Below are 24,959 nucleotides of genomic sequence, written 5' to 3' on the forward strand. Positions count from 1 at the left end.
CAAATCTTACTGTAAGTACTTTGTACATAGACCCAAAACTTGCTGTAAGTACATAGACCCAAAACTTGCTGTAAGTACATAGACCCAAAACTTGCTGTAAGTACATGTACGTTGACCCAAATCTTGCTGTATGTACATATACCCAAAACTTGCTGTAAGTACATTGTACGTAGACCCAAAACTTGCTGTAAGTACATAGACCCAAAATTTGCTGTAAGTACGTTGATCCAAAACATGCTGTAAGTACGTAGACCCAAAACTTGCTGTAAGTACGTAGGCCCAAAACTTGCTGTAAGTACGTAGACCCAAAACTTGCTGTAAGTACGTAGGCCCAAAACTTGCTGTAAGTACGTTGACCCAAAACTTGCTGTAAGTACGTTGACCCAAAACTTGCTGTAAGTACGTAGGCCCAAAACTTGCTGTAAGTACGTAGGCCCAAAACTTGCTGTAAGTACGTTGACCCAAAACTTGCTGTAAGTACGTAGACCCAAAACTTGCTGTAAGTACGTAGGCCCAAAACTTGCTGTAAGTACGTTGACCCAAAACTTGCTGTAAGTACGTTGACCCAAAACTTGCTGTAAGTACGTAGACCCAAAACTTGCTGTAAGTACATACACCCACAAAACTTACTGTAGTATATATTGCAGATCCAAAGTGTATTGCTTATCATGTAGTCATGAATTTTGTGTACCCAAACCTTTGTGATACCGCTTGACCCAAGCTACAACATGTACTCTCAAAACTTGTGTGCGGTCATTTTACATTTGAATAGTTTTAGTATATCCAAAACTAAACTAAGCTACAATAACCGAAATTAGTACCATTGAGTTAAAAGAACTGTGTGACATGTCTCAGGAGAGTTAGCATCCCAATTTCCATCAATAACAGTCCCCAATGTACACTCAGAGAATGTCATTGGAGACCTTCTGATTAATACCTCCCGTATTGGTAACAGCACTAAAGTAGAAACTAATGTGTCAAGTAATGTAAGGCCAGTTGATGTGTTCCCTTGAATACTAACACTTCGGTGTCGCCATTCTATTGAAAAGGAAAATACATTAGCCTTCTCAGCTATCTAAGTAACATTACATTGTCTATTGAAGAGGGTCTTTCAGAAGTTAATTCTCATGTGTATGTGCTACCTACATGTATGTGTACATGTACATGTACATGCAAATCTTTTTATCTACTTTCGTTATTGTTCCATCTAGCCTCAGATCAAAGAGAATCAAGTGTGTATTAATTTAGATTTCGTTTATATACTAAGTGTATATTATAGATACCATTCCACATTTAATAGAGAGTGTTTAAATATAAGTTTAGAAAGTTCATTGATAGGTTTATTGTTAAATGGTTTCAGTGTTGATCAACTACTCAGTGACTTTACTGTGTACAAATGTATTTACATGTACACTGCCACAAGAGACAACAGCACAGCACAGTACATTGTAGTGCATCACAGAGCAATAGTAAACAGCAGGATATGAGATACATGTTACACATGTTAGTACAATCATAAAACAGTGCAGTGCAGTACAGTATAGTACAGTACAGTACAGTACAGTACAGTACATGTATAGCACAGTACAGTACAGTACAGTGCAGTACAGTACAGTACAATGTAGTGCAGTACAGTACATGTATAGTATACAGCAGCACAGTGCAATGTTATATGTTAATACCAGAGTAGCATACATATTCAAGTTACTCAGGTGTTCTCCGTGAACCTACTTTCATAGCATAGCAAATGAAAGTGCAGGGTCGTGCAGTTAGTATGATTCAAGATTACATGTACACATACTGTGTCACTACCATACAGTGTAGTCTAGATAGTGTTTAAAGTAGTTATTAGTCCTTGGGACAGCCATGTTTATTTTGGCAATGACAGACAGACCATGAAAAGACTGATTCCTATTAATTGTTTCCGTATTAAATGTAATTCAGACCTCGGGACAAATTTTGGTAACTAAAATAGAATTGTACCGTGTAGGCATGTTTTGAAAATATCAAACATTCAATTTCTTGAATGAGAGTCAATACCCATAGACTTCTGCTCTATGCTACACATTACTATAGACACGCATGATAATAAGTCGACCTTGTTCTATTTTTACTATCTAGCATGAGGTGAAATGCTATTGCAGGTAGTGAGAATAAGTCAACCTTCTTGTTCTATTTTTACTATCTAGCATAAGGTGAAATTGCAGGGAGCGAGAATAAGTCAACCTTCTTGTTCTATTTTTACTATCTAGCACGAGGTGAAATGCTATTGCAGGTACTGAGAATTCTGGTAATTTTTACCCCTTTTTTGTTTGTGTGTAAGATATTGGGCCAATTCTCACTATGATTATTTCTGTCTTGACTTCTGTAGGTGTTCCAATATCCACCCAGTGGGGTCCGCAGGGTTACTTCTACCCCATACAGATAGCTCAGTTTGGTCTAAGTCATTTCAGTAAAAACATCACTGAACTTACACCTAGAGTTGTCCTCTATGAGAATGGAGAAAGTCAGATAATGCCAAGATGGCTGCTGGCAGACCAAATGAGTCATGTTGAAAATGTACGTGATGAAGAAAAAATGTCAAGAGTCATAGAATTCATTTCTCAAGGTAAGTTTGGTTATCATTGTAGAATTTGCAATCCAATGTGGTAAAAAAAACTTACTGAGGTGTTTGGACTAATATAATAATAATAATTTAATTCCGTACTGTAGGCCATGGGCCTTAAATGTACCTAACTGAACATAGAATAATGATTATGGTTACAGAGGTATGTTCAACATAGCTAAATTGACAAGTCAGCTTATGTAGAGAGATTTTCGTCCAAAAGCTGTTTACGTATTTTCATGGCAAAGATAACAAATTTCGCAAGGTTTTGAATGATGAAGGTGTTTGTTGACTGCATTAACAAGATAAATTTCCAATCATATGCAGGTGAGTAATAAAATTCAGAAATAAACTGAGATCTAACAAGTTTGTACTTAGGGCACACTAATATACATGTATATACAACAGGTAGACAGTACACTGTAGTGAATAGTGGGCTAGGTCTGTTCAGTACATATTTTTGTTTACAGGTTTGCATGACGGGCGCTGCATGAGTATATGTTTTCCGAATTTGTTTAAAAAATACAAAAACTTGAGAATGAATGCTCGTGGACTCTTGGTTCACTTTTACTAATGAACATTTCCACTCACTGTATCGAAGAAATTCTTGACAGCAAATCCCAAATTTTGTCGACATCTCGTCAGCATCATCAGATGTGTTTTTCTCAAGCTCATTTCCAAGGGGAAAGATTCAAAGTATTCTTCTCCATTTGGCTATGCTACGACAAGTATCTCAGTTTACACAAACTTAGTTGTAAATGCTCAGTTTTGGTTACAACACTGTTCAACTGCATACTGACAAACAATAACCTTGTGACTGATATTTCATTGACAGTGTGGTACTCATAGATTTATCAAGATAGTTTTGCCCAAGTAAAGAAATTCTAGTAAAGGTCCTGAGAAAAGTATTATGATGTGAATTGGTACATTGGTCATATTTTTTTCCTTGACACTTTAAGTAATGGATCAGTCATCATCTTTGAGAAAGCTATTTTACAAAACACTCTGATGTTTGGACTTTTCCTTTCTGTCAGTCTAAGTAAATACCATATCATTTGCATCTATGTGCTTAGCGTACCATCAAGTCCTGATTTGGTGTTTCACCACTAGATGCTAGATTTGCCACTTCAACTTGCCATGCATTTTGGGTCATTCATTCAGTGTTCTCTGTCAACAACGTAACATGCATTAAGCTGCATTTAAATTTCTGATCATCGTTTTAATATATGAAACTCACACTCAAAATCACATTTTAATTTAGCAAAAGTAATATGTTAACTCACCAGTGCAGAGATTCATCTTTCCTGGTCTGTACCTATTAACAGATGTTACCAGTCTCTCGGCCACATTAACCATATAAACAAACAATAGAGGGCGCTAGCTTTAAAAAGGTCATGTCAAATGTAGCATTAGTAAAATGTTCTCTGTCATTGTGTTTCAGGTGACCCAGGATCGGGAGTGGTCTTGAATTTGAAAAATCCTGAACAATTTGAGCTTTCATTTGATTTTAAATGTTTTAACAACTGTACAGTGAGTGTTTCTGTGGAAACAAATGAAAAGGAAAAACTATTTTATCTACACTATGTGACGAATAAAGACGTTATCTCCAGAAGAGGAAGTCATATTTACTACGGTATCGGTGACAATAAATCATGGAGGACTATAACGAGAGATCTAATGAACGATTTGCGAAAGGGCGTCGGTCAGACTAATGGCAAATCAGTAAAAAAAGCAAAAGTTAGCCTTCGTTCTGTTGCAAAATTGACGTTGCAGGGTTTTGGACGCATTGATAATATTGTGTTATCATCGACTGCCCATATGGCGCATTTTTATGATGCGGCTAATTGGTTTGTAAGAAATCAAGATGAACGTGGTGGATGGCCGATTGGCGTCACGCGGTTACTGACTGAAGAAATGGGTGAACTACCACCTGGATGGTATTCGGCTATGGCGCAAGGTCATGCGATGTCTACATTAACGAGAGCATATCGTAAAACTGGTAAACAGGAGTACCTCAACTCAGCTCTTAAAGCGACAAAACCATTCAATTTGCTATCATCCGAAGGAGGCGTAAAAGCAGTATTTATGGACAAATACCCGTGGTACGAGGAGTACCCAACGAATCCTAGCTCTTTTGTACTCAATGGGTTTATTTACAGTTTAATCGGACTCTATGATCTAATGGTGACAGCACCACCCGCCGAACGAGGAGAGGCACAACAATTATACAATCAGGGCATGAAGTCTCTGAAAGCATTACTCCCTTTGTATGATACCGGCTCAGGGACAGTGTACGACTTGCGACACGTTACTATCGGTGTTGCACCGAAACTAGCCAGGTGGGACTACCACACTACACATATCAGTCAACTACAGCTGCTCGGCAGTATTGACGACGACCCAATCTTTAGGACAATGGTAGACAGGTGGATCAGCTACATGAAAGGAAAAAGGGCAAAACATAATTAATACAACTGTCAGTTATTTAGCCTGTAGGATACGACTTGTCATGCCAGCCAGTACTCAGACAGATGGCTGAACAACATGTCGTATCTTAACAGACTACCTACAACCTAACCTAGTTCTGCTCCCAGGTTCTGCTTTCATACTTTGTGGAAAAAAAGTATTGCTTTGGGCTTGTTATTTTTTACTTCTATCACAGGAGCAATTTGACAAATTTTTGTTTTTATAAAAAAAAATCTGCAGGCCATACAAGTGAAAACGTTGCTGTATTTTGGAAAATACTATGGAATTGCATTGTTCATCACAGAGACACTGTATCAACAGTCTTTCCCAAAACCAAAAAACAAATACGTAATCCATGCGTCTCCAAGTCTGTGTGCGTTCTCCACTCCAAACTTGTCATAGAAATTTATATGTTGTCAAAAAATGTCTCTAGTGGAGTACCAAAATCCATGGTAATTTGCAAAATACTGCATTTTACATCATTTATGTCAAAAAGGGTGATCTGTCAATGACTACTGCTTAGTCTTAAAACAAGTTAACCAATCAGTTATTTGAACAAATGAACAATTAAATACTAAAATTATTTATAAACAAGATGGCGTCCTTCACAGTAACCTTTTCAGCAACAACCAACAGAATCGTCAAGATAACCTTTTAAATTTAATACGAAATAATAAAAATATTGATATTTTTCAAAGATAAGGAATATTGTTATGTTTACAGACTAAAATGAATTTAATAAGTGTCCGAAAGTCACAGATAAAATGAATTTTTGTCAAATAATTTTGTTTTCAGTCCAAAAGTTGAGATGTATTGAAAAAGTCTCAAAAATAAACAATAATGATCGCATGATTTTGGCAGAATGTGTAAATCCCAAATTTGATGATTTCTAGGCAAAATAGTGATACCAGTTCATAGATGTGGAATATTTCTATGCATTTAGTCATACATAAAATGGAAAGGTGTCTGAAATTCACAGGAAAACTTTTGGCAACTTATTTTGGCAGAAAAATAAAAAAAATGAAAATATACAAAATAATGATATCAATTCACCTTTGAGGAATATTTCTTTGGTTTTAGTGCAAAATAAAGTTAAAATATCTCAGATCTCAATGTTAAAGAAAAACATAAATTTTTGTAAAACAATTTCACAAAAACATCGGATTGCTTTTTGCTGAAGAGGTTAAAGTTGAACTTGTGTGACGTCCGTCGCTTGAAATCTTTTCTGCTGATTGCAGATATTGTTTCCATACAGTGGAGTTGGTCAAGGACGGTTGAAGTGAATAGATTTCATTTGAAAATCAGTAAAAACATTCACAAAAATAAACAAACCAAAACCAAACAAGACACTTGCACCACTCCAGGTTTTTATATATCTCAGAAAAGTCAAAATGGGTATATCCTCACACTTGTCCAATTTTATGACATACCCAGCATACACCTTCCACCCATCCAATATTTAGAATGGTTGCACCCACACACCCAGTGGGTACAACCCCATACCTCCATCCCACCCTATACTGTGAATAGCCGTACACGTAGACCTCCAAATCGCCTACCCAATGGCATTACCCAAATTCTGGAAGTATAAATGACAAACTTGTCCGCTCCATACATTCTTGAAATCTCCAGTGTGTGGTAAAATTGTATTCATGGTGCCTTTCACAATTCTTTTCATCAGCACAGTTTTTGAGAGCATAACATTGAGAAATTCTCCAGGTGAAAAATGTTGTACCGAATGGGATGAATTTTATGGTATGCAATGTTCCTGATTTGAATGTTGTCATACATCCATAGTATACTTTATTTTTACAGAAGTGAAAATTTCCACCGATAAAAATACAAATGTGATATTCTTCAACTGCTTGAACACAATACAGTAAAGTGTTCTAATCAAATTCCACTATGCCTGATGTACTGTTGTGAGAGGGCACTATACTGTTGTGAGAGGGCGCTAGACTCACAGTATGACTTGATCAAACCACTAAAGCGCTACTTCCAATATTACAGTCATATCTAGTTGTTTATGTTTGCTCACAGACACTTGTTGGCTAAATATGTTTCAAAATGAATACTGGTATAGAAGAACTTTACAGCAATAGAAGAACACAGATTTCTATACTGACCAAATCTGATTGAAATCTGATGTAGTATTAAACTACGGCTTGATTAATGTATTTATTTCTATATATTTCATTTATTGTCTTTTGTACCAGATGAGTTCACATTCAAATCTCACATGTACACGTAACTAATAATAATCCGCCTTACAACAGGACCAACCAAAACAATAACATTAACATCATTGTCTGTGCTCAAGCACTGTCTGAACACAATGTTCTGAGCTACTCTACAAGTAAGTTTTCGATGTAACATACGTTCTCATGATAGAGTGGGTTACTCAACTCAGGATTTGAATGGGAATTCCTATGGTATTATGTCAGATGTAGGAAAGAGGCATTCATTGTCAGAACAACAAAATGGAAAACAACAAATGAAGGATATAGAGATAAATAAAGAAATCAAGCCATGTTTACTACAGATTTTAATCAGATTGATCCTGTCCTAGTACCAATGTGTGTTCTTCTAATACCTTCCAATTTATCAGGAATGATATATATATATATGCTATAAATAATTTATTATTACATTTTGAAACATGCCTCGGGTCACAAGTGCCTGTGTCTCTCCACTACCCCTGTTACAACAACTGTATCCTTACCATGTGGATCAACAGCTGTACAACAATCATGCCTGCACACACCCCCCCCCCCCCCATATACATACACACACACCTTCAGCCCAAGACAAACATCAAGGAAACTTTATAACACAGTCTTATTTGCTGCCCATGTTCATATCACGTCATTGATTGTAGCATTTTATAACTTCATTTTTGCATTTTGTAAAGCTTTCAGTGTTTTATTTTTTAACATTCTTTGGTTGGGTTAGGTAGCTAGAGAGGGTTTGTAATTTGCTACAGTTTATATAAGTCTAAAAGTAGAAGGGAGTATTTTTCACACCTGAAATTATTACTTGTTTTCACCCTCGTCCTTCTGTAAGCCCAGAGGTAACAGAACAATAGACAACTTTGTAATCAATTGTACTGATGTAGACCATCCCATCACAAAGATTGTCTGAAACATTTGACCCATATTGTGGTAGTAAAAAGTACATTTTGTAAAAAAAAAATATAATATTATAAAGCGGGTATTTATCATTGACTTATTATTTAATGTATAGTTTAGCATATTGGTATGTGTCAGTGTGTTGTCTATAGAGGGCGCTGTCACTATGGTGAGGTCGGTCAAGTGAAATAGACAACAAAAATACATTTGCTTTTTAGAGTCGTTAAGGCTGTATTTTTTTTCCATAACTGACATTGCTATTGACTTTGGTAAGAAATGTAAATACAGTATACGTTCTGCAGAGTGCATTTTGTATTGCAATGTGCAAATCGTGCTGCAGTTTCTTTCTTCTGCAGTGTTTATTTCAGCGGTGTGTGTTTCATGCTGCAGTTCACCTTTCATACTGCAAGGCACATTTTAGCTTGACATGTATTACCGGTATGGTACAAGGAATGTCTCATGCTGCAGTTTGCCTTTCATACTGCAGTGTATATTCCAATGTGATGTACATGAAAGTGTGCATTTCACACAGTGTTTATTTCAACTTGACATGTACTACAGCATGTGTTCCATACTGAATTGTATACTGCAGTGTGCATTTCACATTGTAATATGTAGTTCAACTCCATGCTTACTACAGTAATACATGCACAGCTTTGTGTATTTCATACAACGTGATATGTAGTACAAAGTGCATACAGCAATGTACATTTCAGTAGAATACACTTTACAGTGTGCATTTCACACATATGTGTGTGCATTCCATATTGCAGTGTATATTTCAGCTGGATACATTCTACAGTGTGCATTTCATACACTGTAGTGTGTATTTCAGTAGAACACACTTTACAGTGTGCATTTCACACATATGTGTGTGCATTCTATATTGCAGTGTATATTTCAGCTGGCTACATTCTACAGTGTGCATTTCATACACTGTAGTGTATATTTCAGCTAGATACATTCTACAGTGCATTTCATACACTGCAGTGTGTATTTCAGTAGAACACACTTTGCAGTGTGCATTTCACACATATCGTGTGTGCATTCCATATTGCAGTGTATATTTCTGCTGGATACATTCTACAGTGTGCATTTCATACACTGCAGCGTGTATTTCAGTGGTATTTACTCTAGTGTGCATTCCACTCTGCAGTATATATTTCAGCTGGGTGTACATAACATGCGTTTTGTACTGCAGTGTGTGTGTTTCGTACTGTGCTGTGCGTTTCACCCACTATTGATGCTTGTGATATTTTGAGCTGAGCAGTCCATTTGCTTGGTCAGATACTAAATGTGGTATCTATGATGCAAATATTCTGATGTGTGTGGTTCATTACTTTAATGTTGACAACTCATTGGCACAATTTGTATCACAGAATGTTGGGGATGGTGTTAATTTTAAATCATTTGGAATTGATGTATCCAACAAAAAAGTGTAATATCTCCAGTTTTATCATCTTTTCCTGATCTAAAGTCAAATATTTGGAAGTTTAATTAATTCTTCAGAAGTTTGCAAATAATCATATTAATATTTATATATCGTTAACTTTCTTGCAGTCAGGGTGAACAATTCACCCCTCGATTTGGAGTAGAATAGCCTATTTTCCATTCAAAACAATAGGTAGAAACCAAATCATAGTTAACATAGGGGAGATACGGTTGAAACCTTGCCTGGTTGCTATTGAACTCAGCCTGATCTTGCCTGCTTTTATTCAGTCCCTACAGTGGTGAGAAAATTGCAAAATAAAGAACTCTGCATACATTTTTTGATTTCTGAAAACTAACACCACAGGAAGGCCAGGAACCATGTTACAAACAAACAAACAAACAAACAAACAAATACATAAATAAAGAAACAAACAAACAAACAGATATGCATGGGTAATATGTTTCAACATATTGTACGGATGAGCATGTATAGAAAGACATAGTATATTATTACCAATACATATCTGTTTGTTTGTTTGTTTGTTTGTTTGTTTGTTTGTTTGTTTGTTTGTAACACGGTTTCTGGGCTCCTTATGACTACACCTCAGTATTATGGTTTGTAAAAATGAAGAAACAAGTGATTGATAATAATTGAAGTACTAATATGTACCAGCTTGTTGGCTTCCATTTTACAACAGATTGCATTGAAATGTCCAGTTTGCTACTAAATACCCAATCGTCATCTGCATGGCCACTTTGATGTCTTGTAGTGCCTTTACTTTGATACAAAAATACACTGAGTTCACTAGTGGTAAGTACACTAAAGCAAAGTTAAAAAACAGCAATAGGGAACTTGCAATCCTGACTGAGCATGCTCAGATGCAAAGGACTCTGGGATTATCTGTGGTTATCGTACCTATCGATAAAATAAACCTCACACAGTGGTCAGGGTGCCTATGAATTGGTCATTTGTGGTTAAAAACAATGTAACATTATTGTTTACAATACTATTTGATTAGTATTTATTATCACATTTCCCATGATGCAACATTCAACATGGCGGGTTTGCAAGTTAACACACCGTGTCTGGTTGTAGCAAATTGGTCCCTTCAAAGCAATCTGTTGTACTTCACAATAAACGCACTAATATTTTAAAGATAGCAGCAAAAAAAATTTCAAAAGAAGGTTGTAAAAATTTATTGTGAAATTTTTAATTATAGATTTTAATCGTTAAAGTAAGTTATAATGTCATTCAGACTCACAAATAAGCTTTACTGAATTGTAAATTTTGACATTGTTCACCCTCTCTGACCCCACAAAATGGTATGGTCCAATTGTCATGTATTATGATGGGTTATTTTACCATTTATAGCATAGGGATGGTTGGGTGTAAAGTGAAGTGATTTCACACTTCTTTTTTATTGATGTGCATTGACAATGTTTTGTATAGCTGATAGACAATCATATGCTATAACAGTAGGCCAAGTTTAATTTGCTCTCCCCAAAAAAGTCAAAGTTTTCCATTTCTGGTTTTCTTTGTATAAGAAGCAGATACAAAACAGACTCCTATATATGGTGGGGGGTTACGAGGGGCCTCAGGGGTCATGCCCTACAAAGAAAGTTTAAAATATTTCTATGTGGCTCATTTATAGGAACGGTGAGGGTTTTTTCAGGGATTTATTTGTTTTGTATTATTAAAGTGACCATATGGATGAGGATTGGGTATTTATTTTGGATTTTTAATTTATAAAACAATTTAATCACGGCATCCTTCTCGAAAAATCAATGTGAAACAACATTGACCAAGTCCTTGTTTATCACTCAGTACATTGCAGAAAGCTAAAAAATGTGTAAAAAGTTTATTGTACGTACAATAACAAATATTTTACATATTTATTAATCTTCTGCAATTATTGAGTTACAAATAAAGACTTGAGATATGTTGTTTCACATTCATAGGACACCATGATAAAATTGTTTTATAAATTAAAATAAATAAATAAAATAAATAAAATAGTCAATTCTCATCGATATGGCCAATCCTTATCCAGTTGGCTTGTGGGTGGTAGGGTTAGATCAATCATTGGGACGTTTAAAAGGTTTGACTTGGGTTGGAAACTGTCATATTAAATATACTTCAGACAAAAAGAAGCACTTTGGAAATAACTGTGAATATATGTATGATGATATGAATAAGGATTATGGGAAGGTTTTGACAAGGTGCTGATGTATGCCGAGTCTGGTTTAGAAATTTGTAGTCATGTACTAAAAATGTCTACTGGAAATATTTTGTATGTTCATCAGAAGTAATAAGATACTCTGTTTCACTTACTCAGCTTGCAAAAAGAGTCACAAGAGGGCAGCCTACATGAGGAAAAGCCAGGGCTAAGATAACATGGCAGTACATGAAGCAGTCATAAAAGATGAGGCTGAAATATTTCCTTAAAATTACTTGATTTCAAGCAAAACTCGCAAGATTTTTAGTTGTGTGAGAATTCCACCAACTTTGTCGTGAAACATCGGGAAATGACGATTCTGTCAAAGGAGGTTATAGTATAGTACTTGCCTCACTTCTGGTCCGAAGACTTCTCCTGTATAGCACTCCTAGTGGCCAAACTCTACAATCTTTTATACATCAAATCTACAGACCCTTCAAATGAACAACGCTCTCTTACTACAGAAATACCAACCTTGCTACCATAGAGGGCAGTAGTTAACAAAGTGGCCATTTTGAATCAGTATTGTTCATAGTCATGTAATTTAGTGATTTAGCTGTATATTGCGTTTTTTCTGTAACATTCACGATTTAGCTGAATGCTCCTTTCTAAGTATTTTTGTTTGGTTTAGTTTGGTTATGTCACATTTTAGTAACTGGACATTTGTGTTTTCGGCTGTATAGATCACTTTCATCTCAAAAAAAAAAAGGGCATCTCTATATGTATACAGTTATGAGGAAAAAGGTGGAATTAATAGTGTCGCTCAGAATTTCTTTCTCATGCTACTTTTAATCAATAGCATTTTATTGGCCCATGCCTATATTAAAGATTTTGTACACCCTATCATATACTTTGACTTACAAAGCAATCAACGCGAGGGATATTTGAAGGCGCTGTTTTATCATAATGTCTATCTGGTCTAATCACTAAAGATGTAACAATTATTATAATTGCACTGCAAAAAAGACAACGCAGGGTGTCTTCTACCAAGGTATCAAAAATTATTGTCCTTTTGGAAAGTACTTCTGGCGCATAATATATTATAGAAATCTGGCTCTTACAAAGGAATAACAAAAGTTCAGTGAAATTTAAACTGAAATACAACAACCATAAGACAGCATTATAGGGAAGTGGGTGGGGGTGATTATATTGTTCTGTAAATTAAAATTATGAAATGCTGAAAGTGACATATATTTATTTTCCGAATTCGTTATACTGTGGTAATTAACTCATATTGAGTCTTCTCTTCAATTTGGATTCTCATGAACCCATGTACTGTTGGTACCATGACATGTGGCAACAGTGTAACTTTATCATGATAAACATTACCATATTTGGTCATACATGACTACCATATTTGGTCATGTAAGACAGGAAATCAATGACTGGATTATTTGTATATTTTAGCAACAATCTTGGCAAGAAGCCAGATCTGATTAGATATTATCTATTGTACAGTGATGCTGTACTGTTATGTTTTCTCTCCTATTACCCAGAGAATAAATGTTATTTTACATAGGTAAATTGCTTGAATTCTGTCATTTGTAGAAAAAACTGAACTGAAAGTGTTGGAGTACATGGGCACATATATGTACCGGTATGTATGGCCGTCTATCTGATGTGTGGTCTCTCTAGCACTCTGTGTGTGGGTGTGTGTGTGTGTGTGTGTGTGTGTGTGGGGGGGGGGGGTATTCCCCTGGTATAAAGGTCTGGGGAGAATTACAATCACTTCTGTTGTTATAGTTACAATCAGACATATAAGAACAATATGAATCTTCAGTAACAACCAAAGTTGATATATATGTATATATAAAATGTATACATAAAAAATGAATATATATCAACTAATATATCTGCCTATTTAAATCTCGCCTATTGTTTCTCGAGATTGAGAACGTGTAAAAAAATATACACCCTCATTAGTGCTTTTACAATATACTATAGATATATATGAGTATACTATAGATATATATGATATGAACCCCTATATATTCCAATTTGAGTATATCCCATCCTAGTCTGGAAGATCAAGTAGTTGGTCTGCTTATGTAACCATAAACTACTCAGTAGAGACATGCTACATAGGCAGAAATAATAACTGGATTCTTCAGGCTAATCCTACCCCTACCCGACCCTAAATCAGGCCTCTACATATACCACATCTCTTACATGGATGTATGCTGACGCACAGGAATAGTGTTTCCATGGTGAGGACCTGCACTGAATAATGAATGAGGAACAAGTTTCAACTACGTTTTTCTAGACAATCTGTGTGATATGAAATCATGAAACATGAACATCTGAAGAAGTAAACATTTACATAAAATGCCTTTATTTCCTGCACTGGTTGTGTTCTTTAATGCTTACATCTCAAAATGACGGACATCTCTGTTACATCTCAGACCACTTTTCTCTATAGTGGTCTGAAGTTACATGCATGCATTAGCCTTAGCATCAACAATGACATAAAACCCAAATGACAATGGTGGTAGTACAATACTCTTTCCAGGCTGTAAACGACGAGGTATGAAATCTGGTAAGGTATAATTATTCAGCATTTTTAACTCTTTGTCATTTAAATTAACTTTCTTGGATATCAAAGCCTTATCACCATGTGGTGTTAATAAATATTCATCCACAGCCAGTTTACTCATTTCACCAGATAGGACTATTTCTGTGGTGCGTTCCTTGTACAAAGAAATCACATACATTGTAATGGATCCAATAGGATAATTTGTACTGTGTGTACAGTGGGCATATACTCTCACACGTCCATTGTTACTGTTGTTCAATGTCATCTTATCAGGGGAATATATGTCAGAGTTCATGACCTCTACACCCAAAACTTTAGAACCAACCAAACGTTTATACAGCACAGATAGCCAATAGTCAGGAAGTGGGTCAAGGTCATCATCAATAAGTGCATAATGTCCATGATAAAACTCTTGTCTGATAACAAGATCAAGGCCATTAACAGCAGATACACCAAGTTTATCCAGCCACATAAATCCGGCAACATATCTGTCTGATAAATTAGGTGCGCCACCCCCGTAAGCAGATGAGGTTTCACCAAGCCATATACTAGTTCCAGGTTTGTAACGGTTGACAATTTCTTTGACTTTTTCAATCTCCCCAACTAGCATATTCAATATATTTGGGTCAGTAAAGTTGTCTAACACTGCTATTTTACCATCAACATAATACTGATGCCAAGTTGTAACGTTTGTGACATTAGGACCAGCTTTCAAAAAACTATCCAAATACTTTCCAGGATGAATGTCGACTTCCAAATATTTCTCTATCCCTGAACTTGTGATATCTGGGCCTGCAAGCAAACAGTTTCTCAGTTCTGTCCTGCTTTGTAATATTCCTTGCAGAGTCCTGAAATCTTCGGCCAGTATATTAGCATCCAGTGCCTTGCCGGCTGTTTTCCTGAAACTATTGGGTTCGTTTCCCAATTCCCAATCGACATGATACCCCTGCTTAATTGTATAATTAATCAAATCCATGGCATTAGAGTAGTCCCATCTGTTGTCATGGTTACGTAGAAGCACATTGAGACCAAATATGAGATTCCATCCAACTTTCTGTGAGAACTGATTGATGTTGTCCCAATCGTCAACAGTCATAGTAAAGTTGGTGAAGTTCTTCGGTCGTGATACCAGAAAGTCCTCATTGTAAGTTGATTCGTTGAAGAGAAGATAATCTTCTTCTGTGCCCCCAAGTCGAATATAACATGGCGACAATGCCTTTGCTAATGTCTTCAATCGTTCTGATGTAAAATCGAATGTCTTCCATCGCTCTTTTATAATGTTAGAATCTATTGCAACTGATAGAAACTTGGCATTTGTTGTACGGAGTATTTTCTCGGTGTCAATTGTAACGCGTACTTGACTGGTCTTAGACGAATGTCGAAATGTTAAGTTCGTCTGTTCGTCAAACAATTTCTCGGCCTCGACAGACTGCGGACTCACCCTTTCGCCGTCTTTGTCTATGGGTGTGTATTTCCTGGTTGGCATTTCACTGAACTTCGATGGATGAACGCTTGAAGTCGTGGTAAACAGCATCACGACAATGGCTAACATACATAATAGTTTACCAGGAAGGGTCATTATTAGCATGACCAACGTACTCTTGCTTCGGACCAGACTCTTACAAATACTTTGACTTTTAAACACCGTCTAACGCGATAACGCGAACTTCTGGACAATGAGAATGAAGTGTGCGATACTTCCGGTATCAACATATGATGGTAATCGTCATGAGACCTTCGCTTTCGTGTCAAAGGTCATAGGTCATAACCGCGCTACATCAGACAGAGGACATCGAAAACTATTACAGTTACGTTTCACAGTAATTCCTAAAATTCATTCCACCCTGTAAATAAACAATCCATTTATTTTCCACCCTCTTCTCGCTGTTCCATAACGTACCCACAACACTATACATCATGTCGCCCCCATACACCAGTCTTCGTTTTAGAAACTCACTTTGTTTTTATCCATGTCGTTCTGGCATTCCCCATTGTACCGATGGCTATATTATCACGCTTCCTTGAGCAAACTTACTTTTGAATGGGAAACTTCGATTTTTGACAGTTGCAGGCCGGCCAGGAGAATAGGGGTCAAGTTATGTAAATGAGGTATTGATCTCCAGTACTTCCGTAAGGACATACAAGAAGTGTACTTACAGCTTGTTCCACGTAACTTTAGTGAGCATCCCTATATTTTTGGTGAATAGTTTTCATCATCATCGCCATTATAGCCTTCGCTACTATTACTGGTGTACGGTGAGAGACAGCGAATGTGTCACAGTCATCAACAAGGTGTGGAATATGGAATCATTCCCATATAATTAATCCTCTGTTGTTATCTGCATATACTTATAACATGTGTGAAAATCCTAGTATACGCCTGATTTGTGATACTATGAGTACAGATGATTGAAGGGTAAGTGTAATGAATCCGTTCATTACTCCATTGTTACATCACACGCTTGGTTTCAGTAATCAAATAATATTTCGATGGTTTTTTTTGCTATTGTGGAAGTTACCGAAGGCGGCAATATTGATCCATACAGCCTTGATGCCCTATCCAAGTAATCTTTTGGTCAGCTTTGTTAGTCGCAGAATAATTTAATTAACAATGTATGGACTATTGTAATATAACACATAGGCCTATGTATCATTAATTATCCTATCATGTATAACATCTGCAAAATATGAGCCTTGTGTTGTTTTATTTAGTATAATTGCTTCGCTATCAATGTATGTATGTATGTATGTATGTATGTATGTATGTATGTATGTATGTATGTATGTATGTATGTATGTATGTATGTATGTATGTATGTATGTATGTATGTATGTATGTATGTATGAATGAATGTATTACAGACAGTTTGACAGTTTTCCCTGGCGATATATTCTATTTATTTTATTTCTCCATTTTGTTTTCAAGACAGGCCATAAACCGGTACTTTGTCATAAACATATCCCTATATTGTGCACGGACACATGTTGACTTGGATGTACAGTAGTACCTAGCTAGGACAACTCTTTCCCGAAACAACAGTGGTCGGCTTTATAATGGCTGCTTCCCGAAAACCGAACCAACATCAACAGATCAGCTACTCGGAAGATGGTTACGAAATAGGCATAACGTTTCGGAATAAGCTTCGGATTGTGGTTATTGTATTAGTAATGTTAGTCGCTGTTCAGTTATGGTACATCGCAGACAATCTGAATATTAATGTTAAAATTATGAAAAAATTGTCTTGGGATTTTTCGAGACATCACTCGGGAGAGAATTTCGCAATCACCGAGAACGTGAACGAGGCTAATAAGAGCATCGCAAGGGATGTAATAGCAGCTCTACGGAAGAAACGAATGGACTTTGGAATGAACTTCAGATGCCATGAAATGCTTTCTTGGAACGAGGAGCAAATATTGGCGACTTTTAAAGTAGGGAAAGTGCAAAGATATTCACTTTGGCAAAGCATACCGGATAGTGAGTATTATGAGATGACCCTGGACTGTGAAAACTTTAGGGAAATTGGAGGCTACTATGCGAAACCACTTTCTCGTCTGGAAGCAGACTTCCCGATAGCTTACAGTATACTTATGTATAAATCTGCTCAACAAGTTGAACAATTATTGCGGACAATATATATGCCACAGAACGTATACTGTATTCACGTGGATGCTAAGTCACCACGGGAAACCATCAATGCCATGAAATATATTGCTAGTTGCTTTGACAACGTATTCATTGCTACGAAACTGGAGGTCGTGTCTCACTGTACATTTAGTGTTTTGAAAGCGGAGCTTAATTGTATGTCAGACTTATTAAAACGGAAACAACGGTGGAAATATTATATTAATCTGTGTGGCCAGGACTTCCCGCTGAAGACCAACTTAGAGATTGTTCAAATACTGACCAATCTAAATGGAAAGAATGACATTCGTAGTATTGAAAATCCCAACAAGGGTAGACAACAGTATGTTTACGAAGTCAAAAGGAACGACCTGTTTCGGAAGTTACCCTTGAAATTTAAAACTCCACCTCCAGGAAATCTGACTGTTTATAAAGGCGAGTTCCATGTTGCCATGACCCACAACTTTGTTCACTTTGCTGTGAAAAATACTCTATCTAAGGCGTTTCAAGACTGGTTGTCCGATACAGCTTGCCCCGATGAACATTTCTTTTCAACTCTAAATCGTCTACAGGAAGCACCAGGTAGTTATCCCTATGATGTCAACAAGGATGTAGTCCGGGAGAAATTGTGGAGAAAACGAACGAACAGTGAAGATATTGACTGCCGCGGTATTTTTGTCCGTGAAATTTGCATCTTCACAATACGTGATCTCCCATGGCTTGTTAAACAACCCAAACTTTTCGCCAACAAATTTCATGTAGATTTTGACGCTTTAGCAACAGATTGTTTAGAGGAAATGCTGAAGAACAGGACAGAACATCCCGAGAAAATAGATTTGCAATATTACCAAAATCTTCCACATGTACAGGATAAGAAACATTAAAGCTACGCTGTAACGGGGATATTTTCTATCGATCAGACAACTACAATATATTCACTAAAAATTGTTAAATTGGCAATGGGTATTTATTTTGGATTTTGAATTGAAATAAATTGTTGTTGTCGACACTTTGCAACAACGTCTTAGTGCTATTGCTGCTAACATAAAGTAACAACACTTACAAGTTTAATATAGAAGACTCGTAATGTATACCGTACTGCAAGGTCAACCAAGACCATCGTGGCAAACCACAGCCTGTTTTACGGCAACGTTCTTAACGAGCGCCTCCCACAGGCAAAAAAAAGCGAGCATGCAAATACACGCAAATCAAGTGAAAGGTATTACGGCGTATTCCGGTTATCGAACTTCCGGTTGTTTCGCAGGAAAGTATCGCGAGAGGGCGCACCATATCTGACAAAGTGAGGGCCAGAATTTTCGTCATGGCATCTAATAGTATGGCGATGTATGAAGCTGTCAACAAAATGGGCGTAAAAGAACTCCGTGCATTCATAAAAGAGTGGAAAATTACTACTTCTAAATCTACTAGATATCGCCAGAAATGCTGTCAACCTTGGTCTTGAAACACTAGAAAATGATAATTTTCTGAGAGAACGGAAGAGGAGACGAATAGTGGATGTCAAGCATCAAAAGATAGAACTAATCGACAGCGGAAACATTGAAAGTTGGACGGAGGACCTTCGAAATATACCCGATGTAGACATGATAAACATATTTCTTTACCTTACTGGTGTCTGTTGCTTGACAAAAGAACGATTAGAAAATTACAAATCTGACAACAGCTTCCAATCTGATTAAAATCCGATGTAGATGTTGGCTGATCGTTCATTGCTATTTTACCTTCGTTATTTTGCCTGAATTGACCTTCTTGGTACATGTTTACATTTTTTAGCTTGCCTGATCGCCTCCTCTACGATCAGGCTAAAAAATATAAACATGTACCAAGAAAAATAATATCAGGCAAAATAACGAAGGTAAAATAGTAATGAACGATTAGCCGACATCTACATAGGATTTTAATCAGATTGAACAGCTTCCAGCTACAGTCATTGCAATATTGAGAGTTCGGTCGACAATAAATTACCAAGCCACATGTTTATATTGTAACTGATGTCGCCGCATACTTAGGCCTTTCTTGTTTATTAGAACAGTGGTGTAGCACCACGGGTGAAATCATAAAACTTTGTCCGGAAAAAAAACATTTCATGTACTGGTTATAAGTTGGCATAAACATATTTGTATTGATATACTCATCTTTACTATCACACTTTGGTTAGCTTGCTATTCTTCATTCAGGACCATCAGTGTATAAAAAACCCCATTGAAGTCGGCAACGAATCATAAATATTGTTATTGTGATTGATGTACCACACCGCCCACCCCTTCAATGAATCGGCCTTCCATGTAACGTTTACGTGGTTCACTCATCATACCATACCTTATACCGATCTGATTAAAATCCGATGTAGATGTCGGCTAATCGTTCATTGCTATTTTACCTTCGTTATTTTGCCTGAATTGACCTTCGTGGTACATGTTTACGTTTTTGTCCTGATCGGTAGAGGAGGCGATCAAACATGTACCACGAAGGTCAATTCAGGCACAATAACGAAAGTAAAATAGCAATGAACGATTAGCCGACATCTACATCGGATTTTAATCAGATTGGTTTTATACAAGCTGCAATAACTGTAGCGTATATTGTGATTTTGAGGGTTCTTTCCTCTGTTTTTGTACCTTTTTCCGTTCCGATGTTTGACTGGAAGCAATCGCTACAATTTCTCCAACGGTAACGCAAATGGACGATGTCACACTAAAAACGTGAGTGAGATGTCAGTGTACTACCCGTTTCAAAATGTTGCTACTTTTGGGTTTTCCTCACGGTCGAATTGCAGAGCCAAACTTACGCGAAATATTAGGAGAACAAGAGGTTAATTTGCTATTTCGTTATTTGATGGGCGATAATGCAATATTATAGCGTAAAGTTACCGGGAATGACAGAAAATCTTTAGTCAGTGGTTACGATGCCTATAGACTCTGTGCTTTGCAACAATGCGCTACAATTCTGGCCCTCACTTCCGGTTCTAAAACAGCGCCCCTAGTGGCCAAACAATCATATCTTTTATCTTTTCGGGGCTTCTTCGATAACCGGAATACGGCGTATTACAATCGCATGATTTCAAACTGCCAATGAAGGATTTGATTTGCCAAACGCGTACCCATTCGGAAGACTTCGAATCTGATGATGAACGTGTGACGCTATCATCATACTAGTATTCACATTGAGCCTAGAGGTCAACTTTTGAAAGTGAAGATGAATATGAATATGATGGTAGCTTCACACTCGTGATTACCGTCATATGTTGATACCGGAAGTATCGATCGCCAACTTCATTCTCATTCATTCTCATTGTCCAGAAGTTCGCGTTGTTGGGTATTTCCTGTCTCGTTATGCAACAAATGTCGTTGTATCTAGTGCAGCTCTACACAAAAGGTCTAAAACAAACCAAGTGAAATTTGATGACCTGCCGAGATAATCATGAAATGCGTGAGTTTTCTCGTCTTTTTTGCAGTCATTTCATGCTTGTCGACTGCAGTAACAGTAAACGGCAGTGGTAGTTATACACAGCTGAACGTGACGTTGAACGGTTCGTCAAACTTGAGAACAACACAAGTCACAATCAAGACTGGAAAGGTAATCCGAATTGTTAATCCGAGGTTTCTTTCAGTTGCAATGGCGGCTCATCTGATTCAGGAACGGTGGAAGTCATTTGATTTTACATCAGAGAGGTTGAAGACATTGGCAAAGGGATTGGCACCGTCCTTTTTTCGACTCGGAGGTAACGCAGAAGACTTCCTTTTGTTTAACGAGACAGTCTCTACAGATAACAGTGAATTTGTACAGCTGAGGAACTTGACTAACTTCACCATGACTGTCGAAGATTGGGACAATATAAACCAATTCTCTCTGAAAGTTGGGTGGAACCTCACATTTGGTCTCAATGCACTTTTACGTAACCAAGACAACAGCTGGGACCCCACAAATGCCATGAATCTGATGAACTACACAGTTGAGAGGGGATACCATGTAAACTGGGAATTAGGAAATGAACCTAACAGTTACAGAAGACGTACAGGAAAGGCATTAGATCCCAGTCTATTAGCCAAAGATTTCATTACACTGCGAGGGATATTACAAAACAGGCCGGAACTGAGGGATTGCTTGCTGATTGGTCCTGATGTTACAAACCCTGGAGCGAAACCGGAACATTTCGGTGTGAATATACATGCTGGGAGATTTCTAGACACATTCTTGAAAACAGCACCAAATGTAACCAATGTGACAACATGGCACCATTTCTATCTTGATGGTCGAACAGCTGTATTAGATAATTTCACAGATAATATAATTCTTGATAAACTGATTTATGACATCAAAGTAGCAAAAGATATTGTCAATCGGTACAACCCTGGGACTGTTATGTGGCTTGGTGCGGCATCATCTGCATACGGGGGTGGTGCAGCTAATTTATCAAACACCTATGCCTCAGGCTTTATGTGGCTGGATCAACTTGGAATATCAGCAGTCCATGGTATTGATGTTGTTATGAGGATGTCATTTTATCATGGAAAGTATGCACTTGTTGACAAACACCTCAATCCCAATCCTGATTACTGGTTATCTGTGCTGTATAAACGTTTGGTTGGTTCTAAAGTTTTGGGTGTAGAGGTCATGAACTCTGACCTGTATTCCCCAGATAAGATGACATTGAACAACAGTAACAATGGACGTGTGAGAGTGTATGCCCACTGTACACACAGTACAAATTATCCAATTGGATCCATTACAATGTATGTGATTTCTTTGTACAAAGAACGCACCACAGAAATAGTCCTATCTGATGAAATGAGTAAACTGGCTGTGGATGAATATTTGTTAACACCACATGGTGATAAGGCTTTGATATCCAAGAGAGTTAATTTAAATGACAAAGAGTTAAAAATGCTGAATAATTATACCCTACCAGATTTCATACCTCGTCGTGTACAGCCTGGAAAGAGTATTGTACTACCACCATTGTCATTTGGGTTTTATGTCATTGTTGATGCTAAGGCTAATGCATGTATGTAAACTCAGACCACTATAGAGAAAAGTGGTCTGAGATGTAACAGAGATGTCTGTCATTTTGAGATGTAAACGTTAGTGGGGAACATCACCAGTGCAGGAATTAAAGGCACTTGTGTAAAGTAATTGATAAGCTGAAGAATCGTTTCATGATTACAAGTATCACTTTGATATATTTGTGTTTGTTATATTATCATTATCGAAATACAAAGCGTACATGTTTGTGTGTTATCTTTATTGTGTCTACAGAGCAGACACTGTAATTGATGTATGTGTGTTATCTTTATTGTGTCTACAGAGCAGACACTGTGTAAGTGATGTTTGTACGTTATCTTTATTGTGTCTACAGAGCAGACACTAAGGGATGTTTGCGTGTTATCTTTATTGTGTCTACAGAGTAGACACTGTAAGAGATGTTTGCGTGTTATCTTTATTGTGTCTACAGAGTAGACACTGTAAGAGATGTTTGCTTGTTATCTTTATTGTGTCTACAGAGCAGACACTGTAAGTGATGTTTGTGTGTTATCTTTATTGTGTCCACAGAGTATACACTGTGTAAGGGATGTTTGTGTGTTATCTTTATTGTGTATACAGAGTAGACACTGTAAGGGGTGTGTGTGTGTTATCTTTATTGTGTCTACAGAGTAGACACTGTAAGGGGTGTTTGTGTGTGTTATCTTTATTGTGTCTACAGAGTATACACTGTAAGGGATGTTTGTGTGTTATCTTTATTGTGTCTATAGCGTATACACTGTGTAAGGGATGTTTGTGTGTTATCTTTATTGTGTCTACAGAGCAGACACTGTAAGGGATGTTTGTGTGTTATCTTTATTGTGTCCACAGAGTATACACTGTGTAAGGGATGTTTGTGTGTTATCTTTATTGTGTCCACAGAGTATACACTGTGTAAGGGATGTTTGTGTGTTATCTTTATTGTGTCTACAGAGCAGACACTAAGGGATGTTTGTGTGTTATCTTTATTGTGTATACAGAGTAGACACTGTAAGGGGTGTGTGTGTGTGTTATCTTTATTGTGTCTACAGAGTAGACACTGTAAGGGGTGTGTGTGTGTGTTATCTTTATTGTGTATACAGAGCAGACACTAAGGGATGTTTGTGTGTTATCTTTATTGTGTCCACAGAGTATACACTGTGTAAGGGATGTTTGTGTGTTATCTTTATTGTGTATACAGAGTATACACTGTAAGGGATGTTTGTGTGTTATCTTTATTGTGTCTACAGAGCAGACACTAAGGGATGTTTGCGTGTTATCTTTATTGTGTCTACAGAGTATACACTGTAAGGGATGTTTGTGTGTTATCTTTATTGTGTATACAGAGTAGACACTGTAAGGGATGTTTGTGTGTTATCTTTATTGTGTTTACAGAGCAGACACTGTATTATCAAAGTCATTGACATTCCATGTGTACAAGTCACCATGACTACAGTAGTTCATGGCAGTCACTAATACATGTCACGATCACTTTACAAAATTCAAATTCAACACCAGTTGAGGAAAATGTAAAAAAAATGTTTTGTGGTGATTGAACAATAAATCAGTTTTAATTTTTCAATGTTTTTTTTTTTTATAATTATGAGCGACGGTTAAATATACTAGGAGAATATCATGTCAAAATTGAAATGTTTCACTCTACGCAATTACTGAGTGATGTTAAACCTGCACTCGCTGCAACCTGACAATATTCATTATTGCAAGGTTACACTAGGCAGAGAAAAGTAGTTGCAGATGTCTTAAGCATTGTATTGCTACTGGTTGAGAAGCATTATCATCACTGATAATCGGTAACATAATGTCAGCTTTATATCCACTATTAATTCTACTCAAGGTATTGCAATTTCATTAAGGAATTATGCAAACAATTACTCAAACAAGCACATATCGATATCTGTCAATTAGCTAAGCTTACAACATT

At 36.9% G+C, this 24,959-nt stretch overlaps 2 protein-coding genes and 2 pseudogenes across 2 annotated transcripts in view; 3 read left to right on the forward strand and 1 right to left on the reverse strand.

Moving 5' to 3' along the window:
• LOC144451497 (D-glucuronyl C5-epimerase-like) overlaps positions 1-5,789 on the forward strand; it is a 63,656-nt gene extending 57,867 nt beyond the window's left edge. Inside the window, exons 3-4 of the mRNA XM_078142363.1 lie at positions 2,372-2,608; positions 4,047-5,789. Coding sequence (XP_077998489.1) covers positions 2,372-2,608; positions 4,047-5,074 — 1,265 coding nt within the window. The 3' untranslated portion in view covers positions 5,075-5,789. The remainder of the gene's footprint in view (positions 1-2,371; positions 2,609-4,046) is intronic.
• Positions 5,790-14,166: 8,377 nt separating this feature from the next.
• Positions 14,167-16,089, reverse strand: LOC144451397 (heparanase pseudogene; annotated as a pseudogene).
• Positions 16,090-17,433: 1,344 nt separating this feature from the next.
• On the forward strand, positions 17,434-18,885 carry LOC144451717 (beta-1,3-galactosyl-O-glycosyl-glycoprotein beta-1,6-N-acetylglucosaminyltransferase 3-like). Its single transcript, XM_078142620.1, has one exon. It carries the CDS (start codon positions 17,434-17,436, stop codon positions 18,883-18,885), a length of 1,452 nt encoding a protein of 483 aa, XP_077998746.1.
• Positions 18,886-21,092: 2,207 nt separating this feature from the next.
• Positions 21,093-23,140, forward strand: LOC144451460 (heparanase pseudogene; annotated as a pseudogene).
• Positions 23,141-24,959: the final 1,819 nt, after the last annotated feature.

Source organism: Glandiceps talaboti, chromosome 21 (genome assembly GCF_964340395.1).
Source record: "Glandiceps talaboti chromosome 21, keGlaTala1.1, whole genome shotgun sequence".
NCBI classification, from domain to species: Eukaryota; Metazoa; Hemichordata; class Enteropneusta; family Spengelidae; genus Glandiceps; species Glandiceps talaboti.